Source organism: Ambystoma mexicanum, chromosome 6p (genome assembly GCF_040938575.1).
Source record: "Ambystoma mexicanum isolate Mex_15411 chromosome 6p, UKY_AmexF1_1, whole genome shotgun sequence".
In the NCBI taxonomy this organism is placed as follows: domain Eukaryota; kingdom Metazoa; phylum Chordata; class Amphibia; order Caudata; family Ambystomatidae; genus Ambystoma; species Ambystoma mexicanum.
Genome location: NC_090935.1, coordinates 1,173,243,986 through 1,173,266,704, shown reverse-complemented (window position 1 = coordinate 1,173,266,704; position 22,719 = coordinate 1,173,243,986). Strand labels below are relative to the sequence as shown.

Genomic DNA, 22,719 nt, shown 5'->3' with positions numbered 1-22,719 from the left:
TAACCCAATGAGCGAATACCACACATGGAAGTAAGAAACAAAAATGTATTATTAACAAAATGAATGAAATGAAATGAAAGCATAAAACATATTTCAAACGATGAAATGAAATGTATGTCCGAAACAGAATAAAAAAACATATGAAGAACCAATCCAAAGTGATAAAAAAAAAACATGTGTCCAATCTCACGGTCCACCAAATGAAATCCAAAGGAAACGTAAATTGAAAAATCCATTGATCCATAGTGATTAATAAAATAAAATCCTCACATGATCCACTGTTCAACTATGTACACCGAGTTCATCCAGGGTCCATGACCCCAACGAAAGAAATGAAACCTATCCAAAAAACTAGCTAAGAATAGAACTATATACAAAAGTGTGGAGCATAGTCCAATCACCCCAAAATAATGCAAAACGAAAATGAAACCTAACACTAAAAACTATTTACAATGGCGGCGGGATAGTCCGACGGCTCACTTGGCTCACTTTCCGATGTCCCGGGCCAGGGCATCATCGAACTCCTGCTCAATGTCCTGGAGGCAGTCCTCTTCCATGGCCCCGAGGGTTCGCAGGGATGATGCCATGTTGGACTTCAACTTCCTGCGAATAGCCTCGAGGCACTCGGCCCGCCTCAGTGCCCTCCGCATGGAGTTCTCCGCCCTGACCATTGTGAGCAGTGCCTCTTCTGCCCACCGCCGCTCCGCACCTATGGCCTGGCCCAACCGCTGCCACACGGAAGACACTTCCAATCCTGGGTCCTCCTGCCCTGTGGTCGATGCCTGCCCCTCCGATGTTGATGACTACGAGCCATCATCGCTCCCACCTTGTTGCTGCTGCTGTGCCTGTGCCCTGGCTCTTGCTGCCTGCACGTCCTCTGGCTGGGGTGTAGTTGTCGTGGTGGCCACCCCTGCTGGACATCCGACTCCTGACTGTGGCAGGGATGTGTCCTCCACCAGCCTGGCTGCTGCGTCAGAGGCAGCTCCACAGGGTACCCAGGTGATACATGGGTGGGAAGATGGCATGGTGGACGACTGGCGCATAGGGGGTTCAGGTGAGGAGGGGGTCAGAATAACGTCCAGCATACGGAGGAATCCAGCCCTGATGACCGGTCCCAGTAGGTCAACGCGGTCAACGAGGCATCCAAGTGAAGTGCAGTGTCTTCCCGAAAACACTGCAGGTCACCTCGCATGCCCCGTTGACGTAACGCCATCCCAGCCAGGACAGGCTCAACCCGGTCCCGGATTGCCACGTCCGCAGGGAGAGGAAGGCCAGTTGTTGTGCCCTGAAAACGGGCTTTGACATAGGGATCCCTGCTGGGGCAGGATGATGCAGTCACAGGATCGGGGACAGGATTACACACAGGCACCTCTGCGGCGGCCTGTGCTGCCTCCTGTCCCTGCCCCTGCACTTCACCACTAGCACCAGTGGAATCCCCACCTCCAGACCACGTGTGTGTCCCTTCCACAGCCTCCTCCTCCACCAAACCCCCCACCAACCTGGATGACTCCATGCCATCTTCCTCCATCGGACCCTGTGGGGTCTCAGCTGCCCCTTCTGCTGCCGAGGAGTCCACCTCCGACCTCCGCCTCTTGGACATACCCTCGGCAGCTGCGGCCTGGGATGCGGCACCAGACTCCTCACTCCCCGATGAGATGACAACGTGGGAGGGGAGCCGGGCCTTTCGTCTCCGGCTGGTGGCGTGATCACTGCCGCTTTGCTCCACAGCACCCTCTCCCCCCTCTTCATCAGTTGACGCTGCAGGCAGGGAGAGATAGAACACAGGCATCAGGGCACTGTACAATGGACTGATATACACATGACAGTTGCACATGAGTGGCAGTGTAAAACTACAGACATGGCATGACACTCCCCAGCACACATGTAATTTCAACTCACACACATGATCAAATCAACAGGAATATTGCACCAGGCAGCACCTTCCATACACAAACAACAGCACAAGCAGCCGAAGGTGAGCCTGACGTCACATGAAACCCAGGGAGTGCACAACACATGCACACACACCACCAGACTTACATGCATGTGTTCATCGCCACCAACTGTCGCAGTGATGAGATTGCCATCTATGTCACATCTCGCATTCAGCCTTCTACATGTCAGTGTCACATGCATCCATGTTGCATCACAGTTGCACACTTGTCAAATATACCCAAATGCACATGTGCATAGTGCAGATACATGCAGCATGAACCAGCATCCATGTGTGACACCACAACCATGTCACAGTACATACTCATAATTCATTACATGTGTGCACCCACATATACATTTGCACAGCATGCTTACCAACACATACACCATCGATGTGTCTCACACTTGATAGGAATCACATGTGGCAGGTTTACATCCCTGTACATACGCAGCCATGCATGTCCCTACAAAGACATATGTGCAACCTGCACACTCCTGGCACACCACAACACACACAGCATCCGATCAGTATGCATTTACACTTACCGCTCGACTCCAGACGGGTCTGCCCCTCAAGGACTTGTACGTGGAGCACTGGGCGTATGCATTCCAGGACCCTCATCTGGTTGTCGGTCAGGTGGACCCGGCACCCCTTGGCATCCGCTGCCTTCAAGAGGCGCTGGGCCTTGTTGAGGGTCCTGGACCTGAAGTCCTCCCAGCGCTTCTGGACATGTTTGATCTCGCGGACTGCCACCCCCTCCTCGTTGATGGCAGTCACGATGTCCATCCAGATCCTCTCCGTCCTTCATTGTCGGCACGCAAACTTCTGAAGAGGGCATCATACTGCCCCAGGACTTGCTCCACCTGGACACCAACTTCCCTGGCACTGAAGCTGGTGGCCCTCTGCCTCTCTGCCTGGGAGTTGCCAGTGGTGCCAGATGGTGTAGTGTCCGACATGGCAACCCCAGAGGCAGGTGTGGGTGGGCAACTGGATCCTGCAGCTGGGCTGTGGAGCGATGGTATCCTAGTCGGGAGTCTTCAGTTCCAGCAGGGGTGGTCACAGTAACTGCACCCCTAGCTGACGTGCAGGCACCAAATAGCAGGGCACGTGGGCAGCAGACAGGCAGGCAGCAGCAGATGGCAGGTGGGAGCGTGCTCGGGGGTCTCGGGGCAGGAATATGGCCTTCTGGGCAGGAGCGTGGTCTTCCGTGTGTTGTTACGTGGCCAGCTTGATACGGAGTGATTTGGCACGTGAAAAAATTGCACGTCAGTGTGTTATTCGAGAAAAGGCCCTTAGCACATAAGCGTGTCTGTAACGAAGTGCGCACGGGCATTTCCCTCAACACGGGTGCATAGTGGATCAGCACGTGAAAAAACCACACGTCCGTGAGTGAATGCGTGTAATTCGGGGAAAGGGCCTATGCGCGTAAGTGACGCGACGCGCGCAGGCGTTTCCCACAGCACGGGTCAAAGGTGAGCGGGGCCAGCAGTTCGCTGTACATGCCTTTCGTGGAGACCGACGTGTGTGTTGCTACTTCGTGTTGTTTCGCGCGCCATCACAACTTCACAGCGGATCAAGGACGTATCTCTTCTTTTGGCGGGGGTATTGGCTGCACGTGTTTTTCATCATTGCGCTAGTCTGACGGTGAGTCGCGCACGCTATTTTTCCCACTGCGGGTGCCCCTGTGTATCACGTACCCGTTTCCGAGGTCATAGTAGCCTGTGTGTCCCACGTGTGTGCGTTTTTTGTGTTCCTGGGTGCCACTGCGTACTGCGGGAGGTTAATTCCACGCACATAGGCTGCTGGGGTTGCGTGCACGGTTTTACTGCAGTTTTGGGGTGACTGAGCATTGCGTGACCCGTCACTACATCACCGGGGTCACATACAGCCTTGCAGGTGCAGGGGTGCTGTTAACATCTTGCATCCCACCCCCTTCACCCCAATTGCCCAGGACAATTGTGGTATACACCTCCCATTGGCACTCCTCCATCTGTGCTGGTGCTACTCTAACTGTGCCATGGTTGGGAGGCCACCAAAGGTGAGGGGCGTGGCCGGGGTGACCAGGAAGTAGGGGGACTCCAGGGTGTCCAGGGTGGCCGCAGAGGGGGAAGAGGCAGGGGTGCGCCACTTGTGCACGATGTTGTGCCATGTGTCGGTGCAGTCATGCCACCACCCCCTGTGGTTCAGGGAGATGCAGCTTCTGCATCTGGCACTGGCGCCCGTGTGATCCAGCAGTCCGTTTCATTGACTGCCACGGGACCAATGGTAGTGGTAGCTGCACGTGCAGCTGTGGACACCACCACCTAGGCTCAGGGTTTGCCAGCGCAGGCTGCGTTGGCACTTGAAGAGTCCTTGGAAGATTTCCAACAGGGCAGGAGGCAAACAGTAGGTGCACGCAGGGCTGCCCTGACCAAGACACGTGTCCCTGGGGCAGTAATCTCATCTGCTGCCCCAACCAGCCGGGTGTTGGCATGTGCAGGGGCACATGCAGCCAACAACACCCCGGTTGTGAGTCTGCCAACCAGGACAGTCGCGGTCAATGACACTGCCACAGCGGATTTTGCTGCGCAGGGTCCATTAGAGGGCACCCAGCTGCCACTGATGCAAGTCAGGCCCTTGGTCGTCCCTCTACCTGCTACGCCCTTGGCTCAATGCACAGGTGCCACTGGCCATACTGATCAGGGTGGCATTTGCCAGCCAGGGTCTGCGCCACAATCCAAGAGGAGGAAGTTTGCACCTGCAGCACAGGCTGGGACCCCACACACAGCCACGAACTCCTGCATGTCCAGGAAGAAGCCTTTCTGCAAACAGGAACTGGACTTCCTCGTGGACTACGTGTGGGACCACAGCCGTGACATGCTAGTGGGGCTTACTTGTCAGACTACGGCTGCCAACCGTGACACCCACTGGAAGCAAGTTGCGAAACATGTGAGTGCATTCGGCCATGAGGTGCGCACGGCGCAAGAGTGCAAAAAGCTTTGGAATGACCTCAAACGCAGCGCTAAGGCTAAGCGTGCCTCAAATTACAACTTGACTCTGGTGACTGGCAGTGGGCCTGCACCTGAGGAGGAAGACCTCACTCCGCACGAGTCACTCGTTGCAGAGTTCATACCACCTGAATTGGTCGAAGGAGTGGGAGAGATGCCGGACTTTGATGCCCAGTCCAGTGAGTGTTGCTGCGTGTTTGTTGAGGACATGTGTGTTTTACTTGTGTGGTGTGTTGTGCATGACTGCCACTACATGTCATGTGTACATGGTTCTGATGTGCAAGTAATGCAATGCTTCACTGATGCATGGCTGCTCTGCAGGATGGTGGACATGTGGAGCGTACGGGGACTGTCCGCATCACCACTATTGCACCCTACTCACATGCTGGTCACCCGGATGTCCCTCCGGTCCATGTTCCAGCTCACTGGCCCTTCTGCATGTAGCCTGGGGTGACCTTGATCTCAGCCCTGGGACTATGTCATAGCATGACTGACGTGCATGTGTCCTCTGCCTGCATGCGGGTACTCCACGTAGGCATGCTCCCTTGCCCCTCCACCCCCCCTCTGCACCCCAATTTACCTTTGCACTGGTCTGCTTCAATTTTACCGTTGAGTACTTGCCTGTTCATGCATCCTGTGTACATGCTAACTTCCACCAGAAAATCTGCCAGACATATGCTGTGGGGTACATCCTTTGTACTTGATGCAGGGTGTCTCACTTGGACGGTGCAGAGGTCATGAGTGCCCATTCATGCTCCATGTGGATTCCATGCATGTCCCTATGTGTCCTTGACTGGATGATCATTGTAGTACATGTGGAGGGTGACCTACATTGCATGGCATTTCATCAGCCTTCCCATGGGCACTGTGGCTCAGTCCTGTGTCGCACACATGTTTAGGGTGTGACAGTCTGTGTGGGTCACAGGCCTCAGCCTGTTTCATGGCCAATGACTCTGTCCAACTGGTTTAGTGTCTTCTTCACACGTGGGTGTACTCCTGAGGTTTCATCATGTGTCCTGCTTACTGTCCCATCATCATCTGCTGTGTTGTCACTTGACTCACATGATGCAATTGATGCTAGTCAACCCTGTCTGTCAATACACAGGTCTATGGTCATCCTTTTGATGCCATGCAAGGCATCCCTGCATTTGCACTTGGGGGGAGGGGTGGTTTGCTTGTAGCCATGCTACCCATTGCATGCACATTGCACGTGATGGCTAAAGTTTACCTTGCACTGCCTTCACATTTTCTGATACACATCATGAAGTACTTGTACATGTGGATAGGGAGTAACGTACAAATGCGCTGCACTGCATCGACCCACTTCAGAGCGATATAACCCCTTTCTACATGCCTAATCACAGAAGCAATGTCAAGTTGACCCAGCATGCAGGGCAGGTTCTCTTTTGTGTGTGACATGTCTGCTTCATGTGTTTGGTGTCTGTGTGATGTCTATGTGTGTGTGTGTTGTGTGCTTCTAACATGTGTAGTGACCTTTTTTCTCTCTACTTTTCAGATGATGACACAATGGAGCCAGAGGATGGTGTTGTCATGCCAGGCACAAGGTTGTTATCACTACAGCAACCCGGCACAAGTGGGGGTCGTGGGGTGGTAGGCCACGAAAACCCACATGTGCTACAGTCCATCTTGTCTTTGGCTGGCAATGAGTCCAGCCATGATGACCACTCTGACGTCCATATCGAGTTGGATGTGCATCAGGTCCATATGTCAGGGGTGAGTGATTCTGATGTGGGCACTTCTATATCCGTGACACCTGCACTGAGGGGTCAGACAGTGGTGGAACCTCTGCCTGTGGTGGATTGGGACACAGGGTCACCCTCCACACCAGTCACTGATGTGCCTGGGACATCACGTCAATGGGGGCATGTAGTCGTGCAGCCGAGGGCGGTGCCAACACAACGAGGACAACCCGCTATATACTGAGTGGGAGCAAGACATGCTGCCAATTATGAACGACAGGGGGCAGCAATGGAGAACATCGCTGTGAGCATGGAGTGTGTGGCCCAATCCATGCTCCCCTCGCTATGCAGGTGCTTATCCAGCAGCAGGCGGCACGGTCCATGGCCCGCTCGCTCAGGCTGGGCATGGTGGCTTCAGACAGGGCACGCCAGGCTGAAATGTTGTTTCTGCGTGAAGCAATTGCTGCTCATGCAGAGGCACACATGGAGGCCCTGAGGGAGGAGTATGCTTCCCTCAGATCCACTCTGGGTGTCCTTCTGATGTCCCAGAGGGAGTGGTCAGAGGAGAGGTTTGCACAGCTTGAGAGTACCATCTCAGCTGAGCTACATGCTTGCCGGGAGGTGCATCAGTTGTCCAGCCAGGCCTTACAGGAGGAACTCTGTTACACGTGTTACCTTGCAAGAGGAAGCGTGCGTATCATGTGAGGTTCTGCATGCAGACCTACGTGTCATCGCCGCACAGAACCAGGCTCACCCGTCCGGCAGACTTGCTGCTGAGGGGCAAGCTGAGGCTAGGCGTGGTCAGGCTCCTCTGACACGTCCTCCTTTCCAGGAAGACCCAGACTCGGACGACGAGGTATCTCCCACATAGGCCGGGCTGTGCAGGCGTTGAGCCTATGGAGGTTTTTTTTTTCCTCAACATCATCGCATGTGGGTGTTGAGCAGCACCCTGTACCTCCCCCCTCCTAGGTGCCCCCCGGGTGGTATGTGGCCATTTTTGATTTTTCTTTTAGTTTAGTTAGTTAAGTTTCTATTTGATAGTTATTTTAATTAGGTAATGTAGGTTTTTGATGGTTAGTGTAATTAGTTAATATAGTTTAAAATTGCTTGTCTGTTGTGCTTCTATGTGCGGTGTGGTGCTTTGTGGCTTTTGAAAGCATCCACTGTCTGTTCCAGCTGGGCCCTTCAAGCTTGTCTCGTGTATGTGTTTGCAGCTTGGGGTCCTGACTCACATATGCCACTCCTGCTTCCCTTATCCATGGGCTTGCAAGGATGGTTCGGTGTAACAGCCTATTACACAAGGGCTTTGGACTGTCATATCTGTGGCAAGTCTGCTGCTGTACTACTTGTGTTGACACCCCTAGTGGGGATGATAGGGGTTATTTTGACCACAGTTCTTCCTATGCTAGATGGGTGGTTTCATGATTCATGTGTGCATTAATTGCTATACGTTGTGTAGTGTGTTTCTTATCTTTGCTGTACATGTGCTTCATGCAGTTCATGCTGTAGACAGTGGCTGACACACTTTGGCTGGGAAAGTTGCACTGATGGAGTGATTTCAGATGTACGTCTCTGACATGGTCCACTCATGACATGCCTGAGGAGACACACACAGGGAAATTTCATGCATGAATCATGTGTTTTCTGCCCTTTCTGCAGGGGGATGAGAGTCCAGAACACCTTTCCCAGCAGACATGGCCCATTGGATGTTTGGAAGCTGGCTACGTTCGGTGGTGCAGACATGCACATGTGTGCGCAGGCAGAGCCACAGGGATTGCACTCATACATCATACAGAAGCTGACTTGTTTCAAGGAACTCCAGGAAAGGTGAGCAGCACAAGGGGGCCACACCGCAGCCAACCGTCCACCAGGACAGTTGCACATGCATGCTAAGTAGCACCACTGACGGTGAGCTTGGACAGATATTGGTGTTGAAGCGCACAGTACAGCTAAAATGCGTTGGTGGAGTAATGGGGAGTTGATGGAAAAGTTGTCAGGGGCACATGCAGGGGCAGTGGCACATATACTCTGGTCCAACATGGTCCATTGAGGCAGTTGTATTAGCCATGTAGCGTTCCAAGACAGGGAAAGAAGCAGCTCACAGGGACAGACAGCGAGGGACAGACTCGTGTGCAGTGCCTTTCATTTACAGGTTTAAATTGCCACATGCACTATCTACTTTATTTAGGTTATGCTGGAACACGATTTGTACTGAAGTCGTACCTTGCTAAATGCGTCTGGATGCTTACCCAGGGAACATTGGATGTTGTGTGACTCTTGACACATTGGTCTTACATTTGCCACGCACCCACCGGCGCATTACTTACTGCATTGACTGTTTATGAACCATCATGGGGGAATCTTACGTATGGGTACGAAGCACCACACCAGATAGTTTGTAGAGTATCTTGTTACTTTGGGGCATGCATGGTGGTGTGTGTGTGTGTTATGGGCACGCACAGATTAGGGACTCTGGCTCTCTTTGCAGCATTGAACTGCTCATGTTACCGGACCTGAGAGTGCGCAGGCAGGAGGCCAGCACTCATCCCAGAGATAGGTTTCTCTTTGACTTTAATTTGTGTAATTTGGTACTATGTGCATGATGTACACATTTGGTCTGATTGTGTATGTGTTAATGTTATTATTATGTTTTTGTACATTCCCTACTTTCCCTTGTCAATCCTACTCCCCTCTCCTGTCCCTCATTCCGGTTATCCAGTATACCAATGCCTGTCCCGACTGCATATCCCTGACCCTCCTTCCCCACCAGGGTCTCAGAGGCCTGTGTAAGTTTGACCTTGCAGGCACCCAGACCACTGTGGGGGTGGTTGGTTCGTGCCACTCCTGCGCCTGTGCATGGGAGCTGTGACAGTACACATTATTTCGTGTTGCATCATTCGATATTATGTACCACACATGGTAAACATCCTGTTGTGACATTGTTTTACTGTGCTACCTTGGTTGTTCCATCATTGTGCTAGTACTTGGGCTTTGTGACGTACTGCTACTTCAAGTCATCTACTGGAGGCTCTTCTAGTTTGTTTTGCTGCCTGCAGGCTTCTTGCTTGGCTTCTGTGTTGGCCTGCTTTGAGTTCTCTTTGATTTGGTGTCTTTGCAAGTCAAGGTGGCCTCTGAGGGTGCTGGACACTTTTTACACGCAAGGTGGCAGATGGAGTCAAAGGGGAAGGGTGATCCTGTGGTCAGGTGAACTTCAAGGAGGAAGGCTACACACCCCATGCACAGTTGTTCAGTGGGTCATGGTGTTATGTGAGGGAGGGGGTATTTTGTTGTTGGACAGTTGCCTTGCCCCACAGTGTGATGGGCACCCTGACATTGTAATTGTGGTATTCTATGTACATGATGTATTCTGCTGATCAATGGCTGTTCATGTGTTGTGTTTACCTTTCAGTTGTGAGGGTATAGTTGTGGTTTGACATACTGGGGTGTACACATGGGCAATGTTCACATGTGATGAGGACACTGATGGTCACTTAATTGCACATGCATGTATTGAGTGCATGTCCCTACTGACACACACACTCGCACTATGATCCACAACATGTACAACCACCCTTCCATGTCCACATGTGCACACAGTTAGCCTTCTGGGGACCACTGTGTCCCTGCAGCACATGATCTATGAACATTTGTGGATCCTGTACATGCGTGATTTGTTTTTTTATTTAGTTTGTCATTTTCATGTGATGCTCAGGGTGTGCATCACACACAATGACTGGTCACTATGCTGTGTGCTGAGCAGTGTGTTGCAGGAGATGGACACAGCACACGTATTAAGCAGTGTTTATTCTGCCGTGCACAATGTGCATGTGAACAGGCATTCATTGTTATGTTCAAGCTACAACTGTTGTTATGCATTTGGGTATGACTAGCTTTGTGTGGGATGTTGTTGGTCAGTTATTTCATCTGATTCCATGTCAGGCATCATTGTCTGATGCCACTTTGCATTTTTCACATGTCAATGTGTACATTATTGTTATTGTGTTGGTGTTTTGCTATTGCTTGCCATGTCATGTTGTGGTTTTGGTGGCTTTGTGTGACATACCAGTGATTGTCATGGCCTGTTTTGCAAGTCTGTGTGATACACACCTTGCATGTGTACTTTTTGGTCACACAGGATTGGTTAGGTTTGAGTAGCTAGGGATGCACACAATGTGGCACTTCCATGGCAACATTCTCAGGGTGGTAAGGTTGTGACAGTTGACTGTCTCTTTGTCATCATTGATTGTCACCTGGTATTTTGCAGGACACATGCTGCCACAATGATCCTGCACACTATTGGGGGTGTATAGAGTAGCTGGCCGCCAGAGCGGTCAAGGGAGCGGAAGCGTGACTTGAGCACTCCGAATGTGGGCTCCACTATGGCCCTGGTTGCAATATGGGCAGCGTTGTATCTTACCTGGGGTGGTGTGGTGGGGTTCCAGATTGGCGTCATCATGTGGTTGCTCAGAGGTTAGGCACTGTCCCCTGGAGAGGTGATAATGTTTGTGATTATTGGGGTTTGTGTATTTGTCTGTGTGTGACATGCATGCATGTGCACAGTCATTTGTACTCACCTAGGAGCCATGTGTCGCCATACTGCCCAGCTTCCAGGGCCCGGCTCAGGGTGGACATTCTGTATATGAAACTGTCATGGGTGGAGCCAGGGTAGTTTGCATAGACAGAGGTGATGATTCCCTTGGCATTGCATACCACCTGCCCATTGATGGAATGCCAGTGCTTGCGGTTTCGGTAGATGTGCTCAGTGGCCCTAGGTGGATTTAGGGCCACATGGGTGCAATCTATGGCACCGAGCACTTTGGGGAAGTGTGCCACCCTGTAAAAGTCCTGGACGACAGCCTGCCTTTCTGCGGGTGTTCTGGGCATGTATATGTGCCTGCGGACTGAGGGGCGCGCAGTCATGATTGCCAACACCTGGTGTAGGCAGCGTGACTGCGTGGCCTGTGAGACCCCACCCACCATGGCAGTAGTCCGCTGAAACTACCCAGTGGCCAAAAAATATAGGACATTGAGCACCTTCTCCAAGGGGCTCAATGCTTGGGAGCAGAGGGTGATGTAAGGTCATCTTCCCACTCCCTGACCAGGTCTAGGATGATACGAGGTGGAAACCTATACCTGCCGTAGACCTGGTCGTCAGGCATCCCAAAAAGGCTTGTCCGGGGGGAAAAAATGCGGGCTCTGGCTATTCTCCTCCTCCTGCGATGTCCCACGATCAATGCTGCGACAAATGGGGCATTCATAGTAGCGGTATGTACGTGTTTGTTGTTTGTGCGCGCTTTTATACTGTGCACAGGGATGCTTAGGCCTGCCTTCCTGTGGCGGACGTGTTGACGCCTGTGCGTGTCTTTTAGCGTGCGCTTGTTTCCCGTATTCAAATCCATGAATACGAGTTGTTCGCGTGCGTGTGGGCGTTCCATGCATTTCCCTGCAGTACTTCCCCAGTTACGCCTTCTTTTTCACGTGTTGTTCCCCATTCCGTGCGTTACGCCCCGTGTCCCGTCCCATTTTTGGTATGTGCGCGGACGTTGTGCGCTTTCCCTGTGCGCATCATGCACAGCATTTGGGATGTTGCAATGACGTGTGCGCCCGTGTATGTCACGCACGCATGTATTGGGTTGGTTTTGGATTATAAATAATATAAGGGGAATGGGTGGGGCGTTGCATGGGTTTTTGGATTGGTTGGGGGGGTTGCGGGGGTTTCCCTCCCATATATGTCCTAATTGACCTTCTAAATTAGGTCAATTCTCCCGATGTCAATTGTGAAAAGGTCAATTGTGAAAAGGTCAATTAGCATGCAACCACATTATGATGTTTCTTAAGGAACCTTAGCACACACTACCAAAAGCACTTGATAGATTACAAGAATTTGCTAGGATATCAGGGTTTACCATAAACTTCACTAAATCTAAGGCTCTGAACATCAGAGAAGGGGAGGGGGAGATAGAGGCTCTGAGTTCACGACACCCACTATTCTGGGAGGCAGAATCAATAGAATACCTAGGAGTCCGATTAACAAAGGACTATAAAAGTCTGTACGGAGCGAACATAACACGCCTTTTGAAACAAGTGAGGGAGGACCTGCATAGGTGGGACACCCAAGAAATATCCTGGTTTGCGCATGATTGCGGCACTCAAAATGCCTCTATTACTCCGACTGCTATATGTGGTAAGCTCCATTCCAGTAGAGATTCCCCCCAATATATGCAAAGTGCTACAAAGAGACCTGATTTCCTTTGTCTGGCATAAGGGAAAAACCAGAATACAAAAAACGAATTCTAACAAGACCACCAATCCTGGGAGGTCTTGGGGTCCCTGATATAGAGAGGTATGTCCTGGCCGCACACATAGCACCAATGTTGAACTTTAAAAGGGAGGACATGTCAAATCGATGGGTGAGAATCGAACAAGGGGTGACCACAATCCCGCTGAGAACGATACATGCACTGCGAGTAGGAGCCAGGGGAGCTGAAGGTCATTTGCTAGCGGCGACCAAGATAACATTGAAAGGATGGGATTGAGCCTTGAAAAGGCAGAACATTACTCCGGGGCTGGGCCCCTTAACCCCAATGGCACACAACCAAGATTTTACTCTGGGCAAACAGACATGTTTCTGGGAGAACAGGGAACAAGGGCAAACATTACACTTAAAGTACTTCTTCCAGGGGGGAAACCCATTACTATTCGAAGAATGCAAGCAGAAATTTGGCATAGGGGAAAGAGATAGATATGTGTACATTCAGATCCGACACTGGATAACACAAAAGGAGATTAAGAAAGCAGCCACCAGGACCCCAATGGGCCTGGAACTGACGCTACACGAAGGGAACGAATCAAGGGCAGTATCCAGACTGTACAGGTTATTGGACATGGAACAAGGGAGCAACACTCTCTCATATATGGGTAATTGGGCAAGGGACCTGGGGGCTCCCATCACTGAGGAAGAGTAGGCCCAAATCTGGTGAACAACACAGAAATCCTCCAAATGTACAGCCATTAGGGAGACGGCATATAAGATTGGTTTTAGGTGGTACTTGACCCCCCAAATACTGCACAAAATGAACCCTAACTACCCGCCCACGTGCTGAAGGAACTTCGGTGGCAAGGGAGACCTATATCACATGTGGTGGTCCTGCCCTAAGGCCACTGTATTGGAAGGAAGTTCTGGGGTATATACAAGAAATTACGGGGAAAGAATTACCAGACATGCCTAAGGTGATACTTTTGGGCTCAGTGGTCGAAGATATATATGTGGCAACTAGCAACAATACAGCTCTCGTTACCCACATGTTAATGTCAGCAAAGATGACTCTTGCCCAAGGCTGGAAAAATCCAGACTGTCCTAGCAATAGCAATAGCATGCTGGTGGGTAAAAATGTTGAACGTAATGGCTATGGAGATGGTGGGGGCCCTGAAAGACGGCAAGTATCTGAAATTTCGGCCAATTTGGGATCCCTTCCTTGACTTTGTCAGAGGCAGAGAACCACAATATTTTAGGCCAAACTTGTTGAGAGCCATACAACATTGAGGGCCAACAAACAAGGAGCAGGGAACCTCGAACTTGAGAACTATGTAGCGTAACAAGACATAACAATGTCATCAGAGAGCAGAAGGATTGGTCCATAACATACAGGAACAGGGAGGGACGGGAAGGGGGATGGGGAAAGTTTGTTGAACTGTTATAACCAAAGTTAGTTCAAAGCACTTAAAACTCGCAATCAATAATACTAAGGTTAAATAACCGTACGTGGCTTCCGCAAATGGTATGTGTGTGATACATTAATTCAGTCCTTTGCCACTACTGTTACAGAATAATGATTGTGATTGTATAAATAAAGTTTATGAAAAAAATTAAAAAATGCTGAGGATCCGGGAATGCTCTCTGTCTTACTCGATATTGTCTTAATTGAGAGATAATTCATGTATTTTTGTTTGTTTGTATGTCCGACTATTTGATTTTAGTTAGAAATGATTGTAGCAATGTATTACTATGAAATATGCTGATTATAATTTATATGTTATATTAAATATAGTTTTAACTTTTTAATATGTTTTTAATATTTGTGCAAAGTTGATTAAATTAACCAAATCACAAAATGATTTTTTTTTTAAAGGAGAGCTGTATGCCGAGGTTCTCACTAATTACTGCGTGCTATTGGGTATGTCATGTTGTGTATGTGCAGGGAGTCTACTGCAGATTCAGTGCTGCAACAAGCAGGTCATAATCTTAAAACAAGGACCTTAATAGATTTTAATTTCTGAACCATTAAATTGTAGAAATGCAAAAGTGATTATGATAATTTAGCCCTAAGTGCACTTTGGTAATGCGATTTCCCTGCTGCATTATTCCCATTTGATTTGCTGAAGCAAACCCTGAACAGTAGCAACATTTGCTTGTAGGAAGGCGCGGCCCAGCCCCCCCCCCTCTGTCTGCTATTTCATTTTTCTTTTTAGGCTGCAAACGCTGGGTCCTTGGACTGCCAAACATGCAGCAGACCTCACGATTATTGACGAATTAAAAAATATAGCTTTTCGGCTTCCTGTTTTGATTGGAAGCAGTTTCCATCGAGTAAATCACATAACAGAGAGCTCTGGCAGTGGAGGGCAAAATGGGCATAATCTATGCAAATTACCTGCACATGTCTGCAAGTAAGAGGCTGTAGGTTGACGCACATTCTGTTCCATACCCTGAATAACACTTGGGCTTAAATTATTATTATTATTATTATTATTATTATTATTATTATTATTATCATCATCAATAAGCAAATCTATAAAGCGCACCATCACCAATAAGGCATCTAGGTGCTAGGTCCATCTGGCCACACACTAGGCAGCTAAAATAGTAAGGTCTTCCAAAATCGTCTAAACTCATAGTGATTCTCAACACATTTTAGAGAGAACGGTAACGCATTCCACAATTTTGATGCATGATTGAGAATGCCCGGCAACCAATCCATGAAAGGCAAACATTTTGAACAGTGAACAAACGTGCAGTTCCAGAATAAAGAGCACGCCCGGAAGATATGGGACGAACATGTCTTGTAAAGACATAGGGGCCGATTCATGGAATTATCTGTGCAGAAAAGAGGGTACTTTTGCGCACTTGTGCGCGCATCTGCGCAGATCCGCCTTTCTGGATTCATGGAACAGAATGCGCAGTTCTTGCATGTCAACGTTTATTCTTACACACTCTGGTGCATTCATCCTAAAACTGCGCACTTTAATTTGTGAAATTCCCACGTGCTTTGGTTGGCTCTACGTCATTGTTTGCTGGTTCTCACCAGCTCAGCACTGTGTTAGATGACATCAGTGATACCAGTAGAGCCACGGGCACGTCTGCATCATGTGGTATGCGCGCCCTGGGAATCCGGATGCGAATATGCAGCTGCCTTTACATATCTGGTGCCAGGTATACAGTTTATAACAAAGTCGAATTTGCACACAAGATCTCGAAGATCAGCTATTATATCAAATTGTTATTTTAAATCTCCTGAGAGCACCCTTGGCTTTGCAATTTATTTCCTGTTTTAAAAACGCAGAATAACTTGCAGGAGCTTTAAGTGTTTCAGAAACATAAACCAGCGGATACTTGACTTCATCTTCCTGAATTTGCGATAAAACTGCTCCCAACGCTAGTGTATCTTTCTCCAATGAGTTTCTTTTAGAACAATCTGGGCCCACTTCACAGAAATCTGAGCCATTTCATACAAACAACACCTTAAACCATTTTCATTTTAGGGTCGCACATTGGGCCTAATTTACAAAAGCATGTGTTCTCCTTAAAAGGCCATCAAGTACAACCTTTTCTTCTCTGGATATCGAGAAAGTGAATCTAATAACTGTGATATAAAGTACCCACACATAACACAGGATTGACTGTAAATATATACCCCATAGTCGCTGAGGACACTGAAATCCATGGCTTGCGCCTCTTCAGCTCGCGGTACAGTCTTCCTAGGCATGCTTCCGAACGGCTGGCCCATCAATACCTAGATTGCAGAAACAAAACCACACATTTATAGCTCGATTAGAGGGATACAAATATAGTTTTAAAGTGTTTTAACTTTGGGCCTGGTGACATTTTACATTTGCTGACTGTCATTATTATTATTATATTTATTGAGCGCGGACCTAGCTTTGAAAAGCAACGGAGCACTTTACAGAGGAATACACCAATACAGGTACACAACAAAGAGATTTACAGAGGTGTACAACAGTGCAGATGCTTAACAGAGCCCTTTTCAGAGATAACAACAGAACAGATAAACAGCGCGGATAGGATACAGATGGGCACAGAGGAGGGGTACAGCTATATGGGCTGGCAGGGATGAGGGGGGCGGGAGGCGTCTAGCAAGACAGGTGGCGCGAGGGACAACGTGATGGCCTAGAATATTCTAAGTTGCATCATTGCATTCAGTAACAGCAGCCTACAAAGGATTTTGCGGGAATGAGCATTTATTGACCGGAATATGAGTGTGGTGGCAACGGTAAATACATTTGGTATTTTGCACAAAGTGTTAGCATAGTGTCAGTGTTCGTGGGTGAGGACGGCAGCTTCAAGGTTTTCTACCCAAATTCCTTTTTCTACTCTGCTGGAAGGTGCTGGAAGCTGGGATACTTGTGCCAATTCTTTTTGACTGCAGAGGATTTTGGATAGTGTGTAACATTGTCACACTATTATTTTAATTCAGAGTAACTAATGTATGGGCATGGACCCTGGAGTATGCGCTATTGCCACTAGATAGTTCGTTTCTGGAGCTGCGTTGCCTCAGTCAAATGGGTGCACCCAAAAGCACCTACAAAAATATAGTTTTAATGTTGTGTGACTGGCATATCGCGCTCGGCCAAAAATTATAAATCCTTACAAATTGCAAATAAAAATCATATAATAATCAAAAATTGAAGATCAATTATTGTCCAGAAATTGGAGTGTCGAGTAACTTTAATGAACTATGATGTTATTAATTTAATTCATCAAGTGCAACCCGACCAAGCCCCTCTCAGAAGTACTTCAAATACACTACAGCCATGCAAAGCGCATGCGAAATGTGAGCAAACTGTCGGTGTCCGTGGGTGAGGACAGCTGCTTCAAGTGTGTTTACCCGAATTCCATTTTCTACTCTGCTGGAAGCTGCTGGAATCTGAGATACTTGAGGCAATTCTGTTTGACTGCGGAGACTCATGCAGGGCCGGCCTTAGGGGCGCAGCGCCCTGGGCGGATTGGTGCCCCCCCTTCCCCGAGCGCCCCTGGTCAAGAGGGGGCGTCGCCATGGAATGTCACTTTTATTTTTTTTAAACCTCCTCGCTCCTGCGATCCATTGATTCTATGAATAGGGTGCATTAGCACCCTATTGTTCCTAAATGCACTCGGCTGCCGCGGGCGCATTGCCTAACAATGAGGTGCCTGCCACCACTACGCCAGCTCAGGGGAGCCCTTGAAAGACTCCCCATAGCTGGCGTGGCGGGGGTCTAACTGTGCCTTTTGTTGGTGAAGGCACCCGATTGACATTGAATGTGCCCTCCTGCTGCGCCTTCTCCCGTTAGGCCAGTTCGGGGGAGCCCTTGAAAGACTCCCCCGAGCTGGTGTGGCAGGGGCCAATGGCGCCCTGGGGGGTGCGGCACCCCGGACGGTCACCCGGCTCGCACCCCCCCTTAGGCCGGGTCTGGACTCATGGATAGTGTGTAATATCTCACATAATGGGTCGTCCCCAAATTATTTGTTACGGGGGGACTTTTTACTCAAATAGTAGGGAGAAATACACAATCGAATTTAAGCGACCACTCCCTCTTGTGTGAAAGTTAAAGCTCCCTGTTGAGAAAGAAGCAGATATGAATAATTCTGCAATATACCTCAAATTTGTATCTTATTCAGACAAAAGTATTTTTATTAATGTAATCTCTAGTAAAAACACAATAGATACAGCAAAACAATATGTATACAGAATTCCACAGTAACAACCATAAACTACACAGTATGCAAAAAAAGACAAACAGCATAGTTTTTACATACATTAAACAATCATGAAAACATGATTGTCATATGGAAGACTGCTCAAAGATATTTGTAGGTCACGCCTACTGTGTAAAGTGTGTGCAACAGTGGGGTTAGTTCTTAAAGTGCTTTCCTCTGCAATCAAACAGTATTTAACATGTTTTCAAAAATAGTCCATATGGGTATGACAACACTACCACAATAGTTAGTTAGTTAGTAGCTATTTGTTCTTATACATGCATAATTACCCTCTTTATCATATAGGCTAAGGCAAAATAAACGACATATTGCTTCTAGAATGTTTCTAGAAATGAAAGATCTGTCGGCACAGGGTGTTTCGGCCCTAGGTGATGATCTGTCCATCCTTAGCGATCTTCTTATTTATTGTATAGTTGGGCTGTCACCAGGACATATACGTTTATTTCATGGAAGCAACATCTTATCGCTAAACTACCCCTCTGGTTTTTTCTTTGGGATTCTGCAATATAGTGAACATAAAAAACTAGTAAGTGAGGTTTATTTATGGCGTGGGAGCTCTTCTATCAACTCTGCTCCAGCAGGTCAGACTACTAACCTTAATTTTGTTGTGCACAAGGGGAAAATAGAATTCTCTTTTTTATTTATTGGTTTTCGGATTATCTCGAAATATTGTCACAGTCCAGGTCTATTCAGGCTGTGGAACCTGCAATAGCAAAGCATTTATTTTATGGTGTGTGTCGTATATACATTACATTTATAGTTACAATGTATCACACTAACCTTTTATTTTTTCCTTTTGGTCGTTTTGAACACGCCTGGGATTTATTATTGTCTTCTTTACATGTCTTTTGTTTTCTTCTACAGTTCACCTACTGTAGAGAACTGTTATCACTAATCTACTTCAAAAAACACTTTGCTGGTAGATTCTCAAACTTCTCTGAGGATTACACACTGCATGATTCCGTACGCTAGATGCATGTTATCACAGTTTTATAGGCACACATTTATATTGTGCATGACACATTCATTTCATTTTTGAGAGATGTACACAGCCAGATTCCATCACTGACTTACTCATGCCTTGCCCATTCGCTGGCGCCTGATGTCATAATCTCTTCTTTTCTTTGTTTTTACTTTGTGTTTAAACCAGGTAACCTATTATGAGAAACTACCATCACTAATCTGCTGAAATACCCACTTTCTAATGCATATACCAGTGGCATCAGAACTCAAGCAGGGGATGCACGTGCCTCACATGCACATATATTGCACTAGTTACAAATGCGTTGTTTCTTTTCACTGCACATTAGTGTACAGTGCGTGAATGAGTAGCTAAGAAGTATGCTTATTGCTTGCATGCCTTGTATATCTGTGGCAATCAATAATTCTTCATCAATGTCTCATGCCTACACATGGTGCAATATAGCTTAAAGGGCTATAGATCTTGATAGATACCACCATATCACGTGCTTCACAAGTAAGGAAGACTGCTTTATGACTGACAGCACATTAGCATGACAAAGATTATGTGCAGCATTTACATACACAGACTGCATAGGAACTCTCTCAGGCCTACCCATTTAGAAATGACTCCTACACGCTATACTGTGTCACAGCCGGGATGCCGCTGCCTCGTTTCGTTTACCTACTTTATTGGCCACGATATCCAGGGGTGTTGCTAGGTCTGGAAAAGACCAGGGTCTACACTTATGTCGGAACTGTTGGGACTGGGGGCTAGCTAGCCTATTGGTTGTAGCTCCTGAGATTCTATCTGGGGCTACAACCAAAAGACCAGTGGCTATAGCCCCCTTAGCCCTCCCCTAGCAACGCCTCTGGTGATATCCCTACAGGTGTTACTGCAGCTGGCCCCCAACTTCTCTGTACATTTAAAAGCAAGCTGCAGCGTCTTTTTCCTATTTACCATAGAGCCGGGTCACGTGGCATGTGTTTACCTAGTTAGTGCATTTTCGATGTCTGCCAGACTGATCCCGATGTGAATATAGTGATCTTGGCCGCAGCCATCTTGATATAATCAACCTAGAGCATGATTTGTGTCTTTTCACAGTTTCCACATGGCACAGTGCATGATACTTGAGGCAATGAACTAAATGGGTTGGATGTGACTGTTTTGGTGTCAATACCAGTGTGCTGCAGAAACTGAACATCGCTCGTACTAGGCACAGTGGATGGATCATCTGTTTCATTCGACACAGATCCTCCACCAGATACGTTTATGGCTGAGTTTGGGTACAGTTTCAACATGGGACAGACATGCTTCATAATGACACTTTTTTGGAAATGTTGAAGAGACCCTAATGTTACATAAACAGGTTCCATTCAATATTGGTGTTTAGTCCCTTGTTCATTGTGTTCAAACGTTGTATCCATCTTTCTTCTACCTTCCTTAATGCTGCATCTCATTCACCTCCTCTGGGGAGGGGTTTGACTGTTTTAATAATGAACCAATGAAACTCATTATATTTGTGTTTTTTGCATAATGAAGTGTTCAACCATAGGTTTATCTGGGACCTGAATTTTCAAACATGATTGATGCTCAAAGATCCATTGGCAAACTTCTCTTTTTGTTTTCTCTACGTATAGCAGATTACAGGAGCATTTTATTCCATAAATGGCTGAAGTAGTTTTACAATTTGTAAACTCCTTACAATTCCAAGTAAGACCATGATGACTTACAATGGGCCGGAAGACTCCACATCTTTTTTTAATGTTGTGGCTTGTGGATGTTTACCTTCATAAGTGTGTACCAACATTTGTTTAAGGTTCTGAGATTTATTTAAAGCGATCCAAGGTTTCTTTGGTGTAAAGTCTGGATTTTGCATGATGTTCCATTTCTTCAGTATTACCTTTTTCAGAGAAACACTGATTGGACTATAGGTTGTAATGCAAGTAATGCAATCTTGAAATGTGTGTTGTTGTTTCAATGTAGCTCTTATTCTTGCCATTTTAATTGTTTTTTTGGTTAACCTTGTTGTTTTAATTGGTTTTCCAGTATATCTGAGTGTTTGCTAAATTCTGCCCATTGCGTACAATTTCTTCTGATTCTTAGAAATTGCCTAAAGGGCAGATTCGTTTTGAGGCTGAACGGATGATAACTGTTGTAATGCAACAATGTGTTGTTGTCCGTCGGTGTACGGAACAAAGAGGTTTCAATGGTACCATGTTGTGTTTTCTTAAGTACCAGATACAGAAAGGGCACCAAATGTGTATCACACGACATGGAAAATTTGAGATATGAATAACATTCATTCAGCCACTGCCAAAGGTTTTAAGTGTGCATTGCCAAATCATGATGACATCATCAATATAATTATATCAGGATGATGATACAAAGATATCACATGACAAAGAGGGCAAGTAAACAGGGATTAAGATAACCACATCAAGAAATTAATTAATCCCATATATGACAATTTCAATATTGCTAAATGACAATACTGATATAAAGTCTAATAAAACCAAATCCTGTTGCAAACCTACTACCATTCAAATCCTTATTTGTCATGCAGAAATATAAACATCCAATTGAGAAAAAAAACTCTTGGTATTTGGTGCAGAATGTTGACCTCATATTTCTATTAACCAATATAATGATGCCAGGTTTTCATTTGTACAGAAAAAGGGTTGGAGCTTTCAGTGAGTGCAATCCTAAAACATTCAAGAATACATTTGGTAGGGACCTTTTCTTTTGGACTAGTACGTTGGTCAAGATAAAGTTGCATAACTTCTATACTGGCATGTTGGGGTATACTAGTATAGGACGCTTCCACATCAAAAGTGCCAGAAAGTCATTTTTCCAATGTCCCACATAGAGCTGATATTAATGATCTCAGTGGAATCTTGAATTAATGATTTCATCTTGGTAACAACCGGTCTCCGAAAAAAATGTGCATGTTGGGAGAGAGGTCCCTCATCAGCTCTGCTGCACAGGCATTGCGTGTCATGAGGGAAACAGGTACACCAGAGTGATTATCTCACTCTAAGCGCCTTACAAACCATATTCAATGGATACATTTGTTGATCAACGTATCAATGGTTTCATGCCTCCTTCCTGCCAGCTTAGGTAAATAATGCATATAAAGTTGTTTC

The 22,719-nt window shown here is 47.2% G+C and overlaps 1 protein-coding gene across 1 annotated transcript in view; it reads right to left on the bottom strand.

The window, feature by feature from the left end:
* LOC138510277 (transmembrane channel-like protein 2-A) overlaps positions 1 to 22,719 on the bottom strand; it is a 1,079,160-nt gene that overhangs the window by 768,352 nt on the left and 288,089 nt on the right. Inside the window, exon 8 of the mRNA XM_069625812.1 lies at positions 16,532 to 16,630. Within this exon, the coding sequence (XP_069481913.1) occupies positions 16,532 to 16,630 (99 nt within the window). The remainder of the gene's footprint in view (positions 1 to 16,531; positions 16,631 to 22,719) is intronic.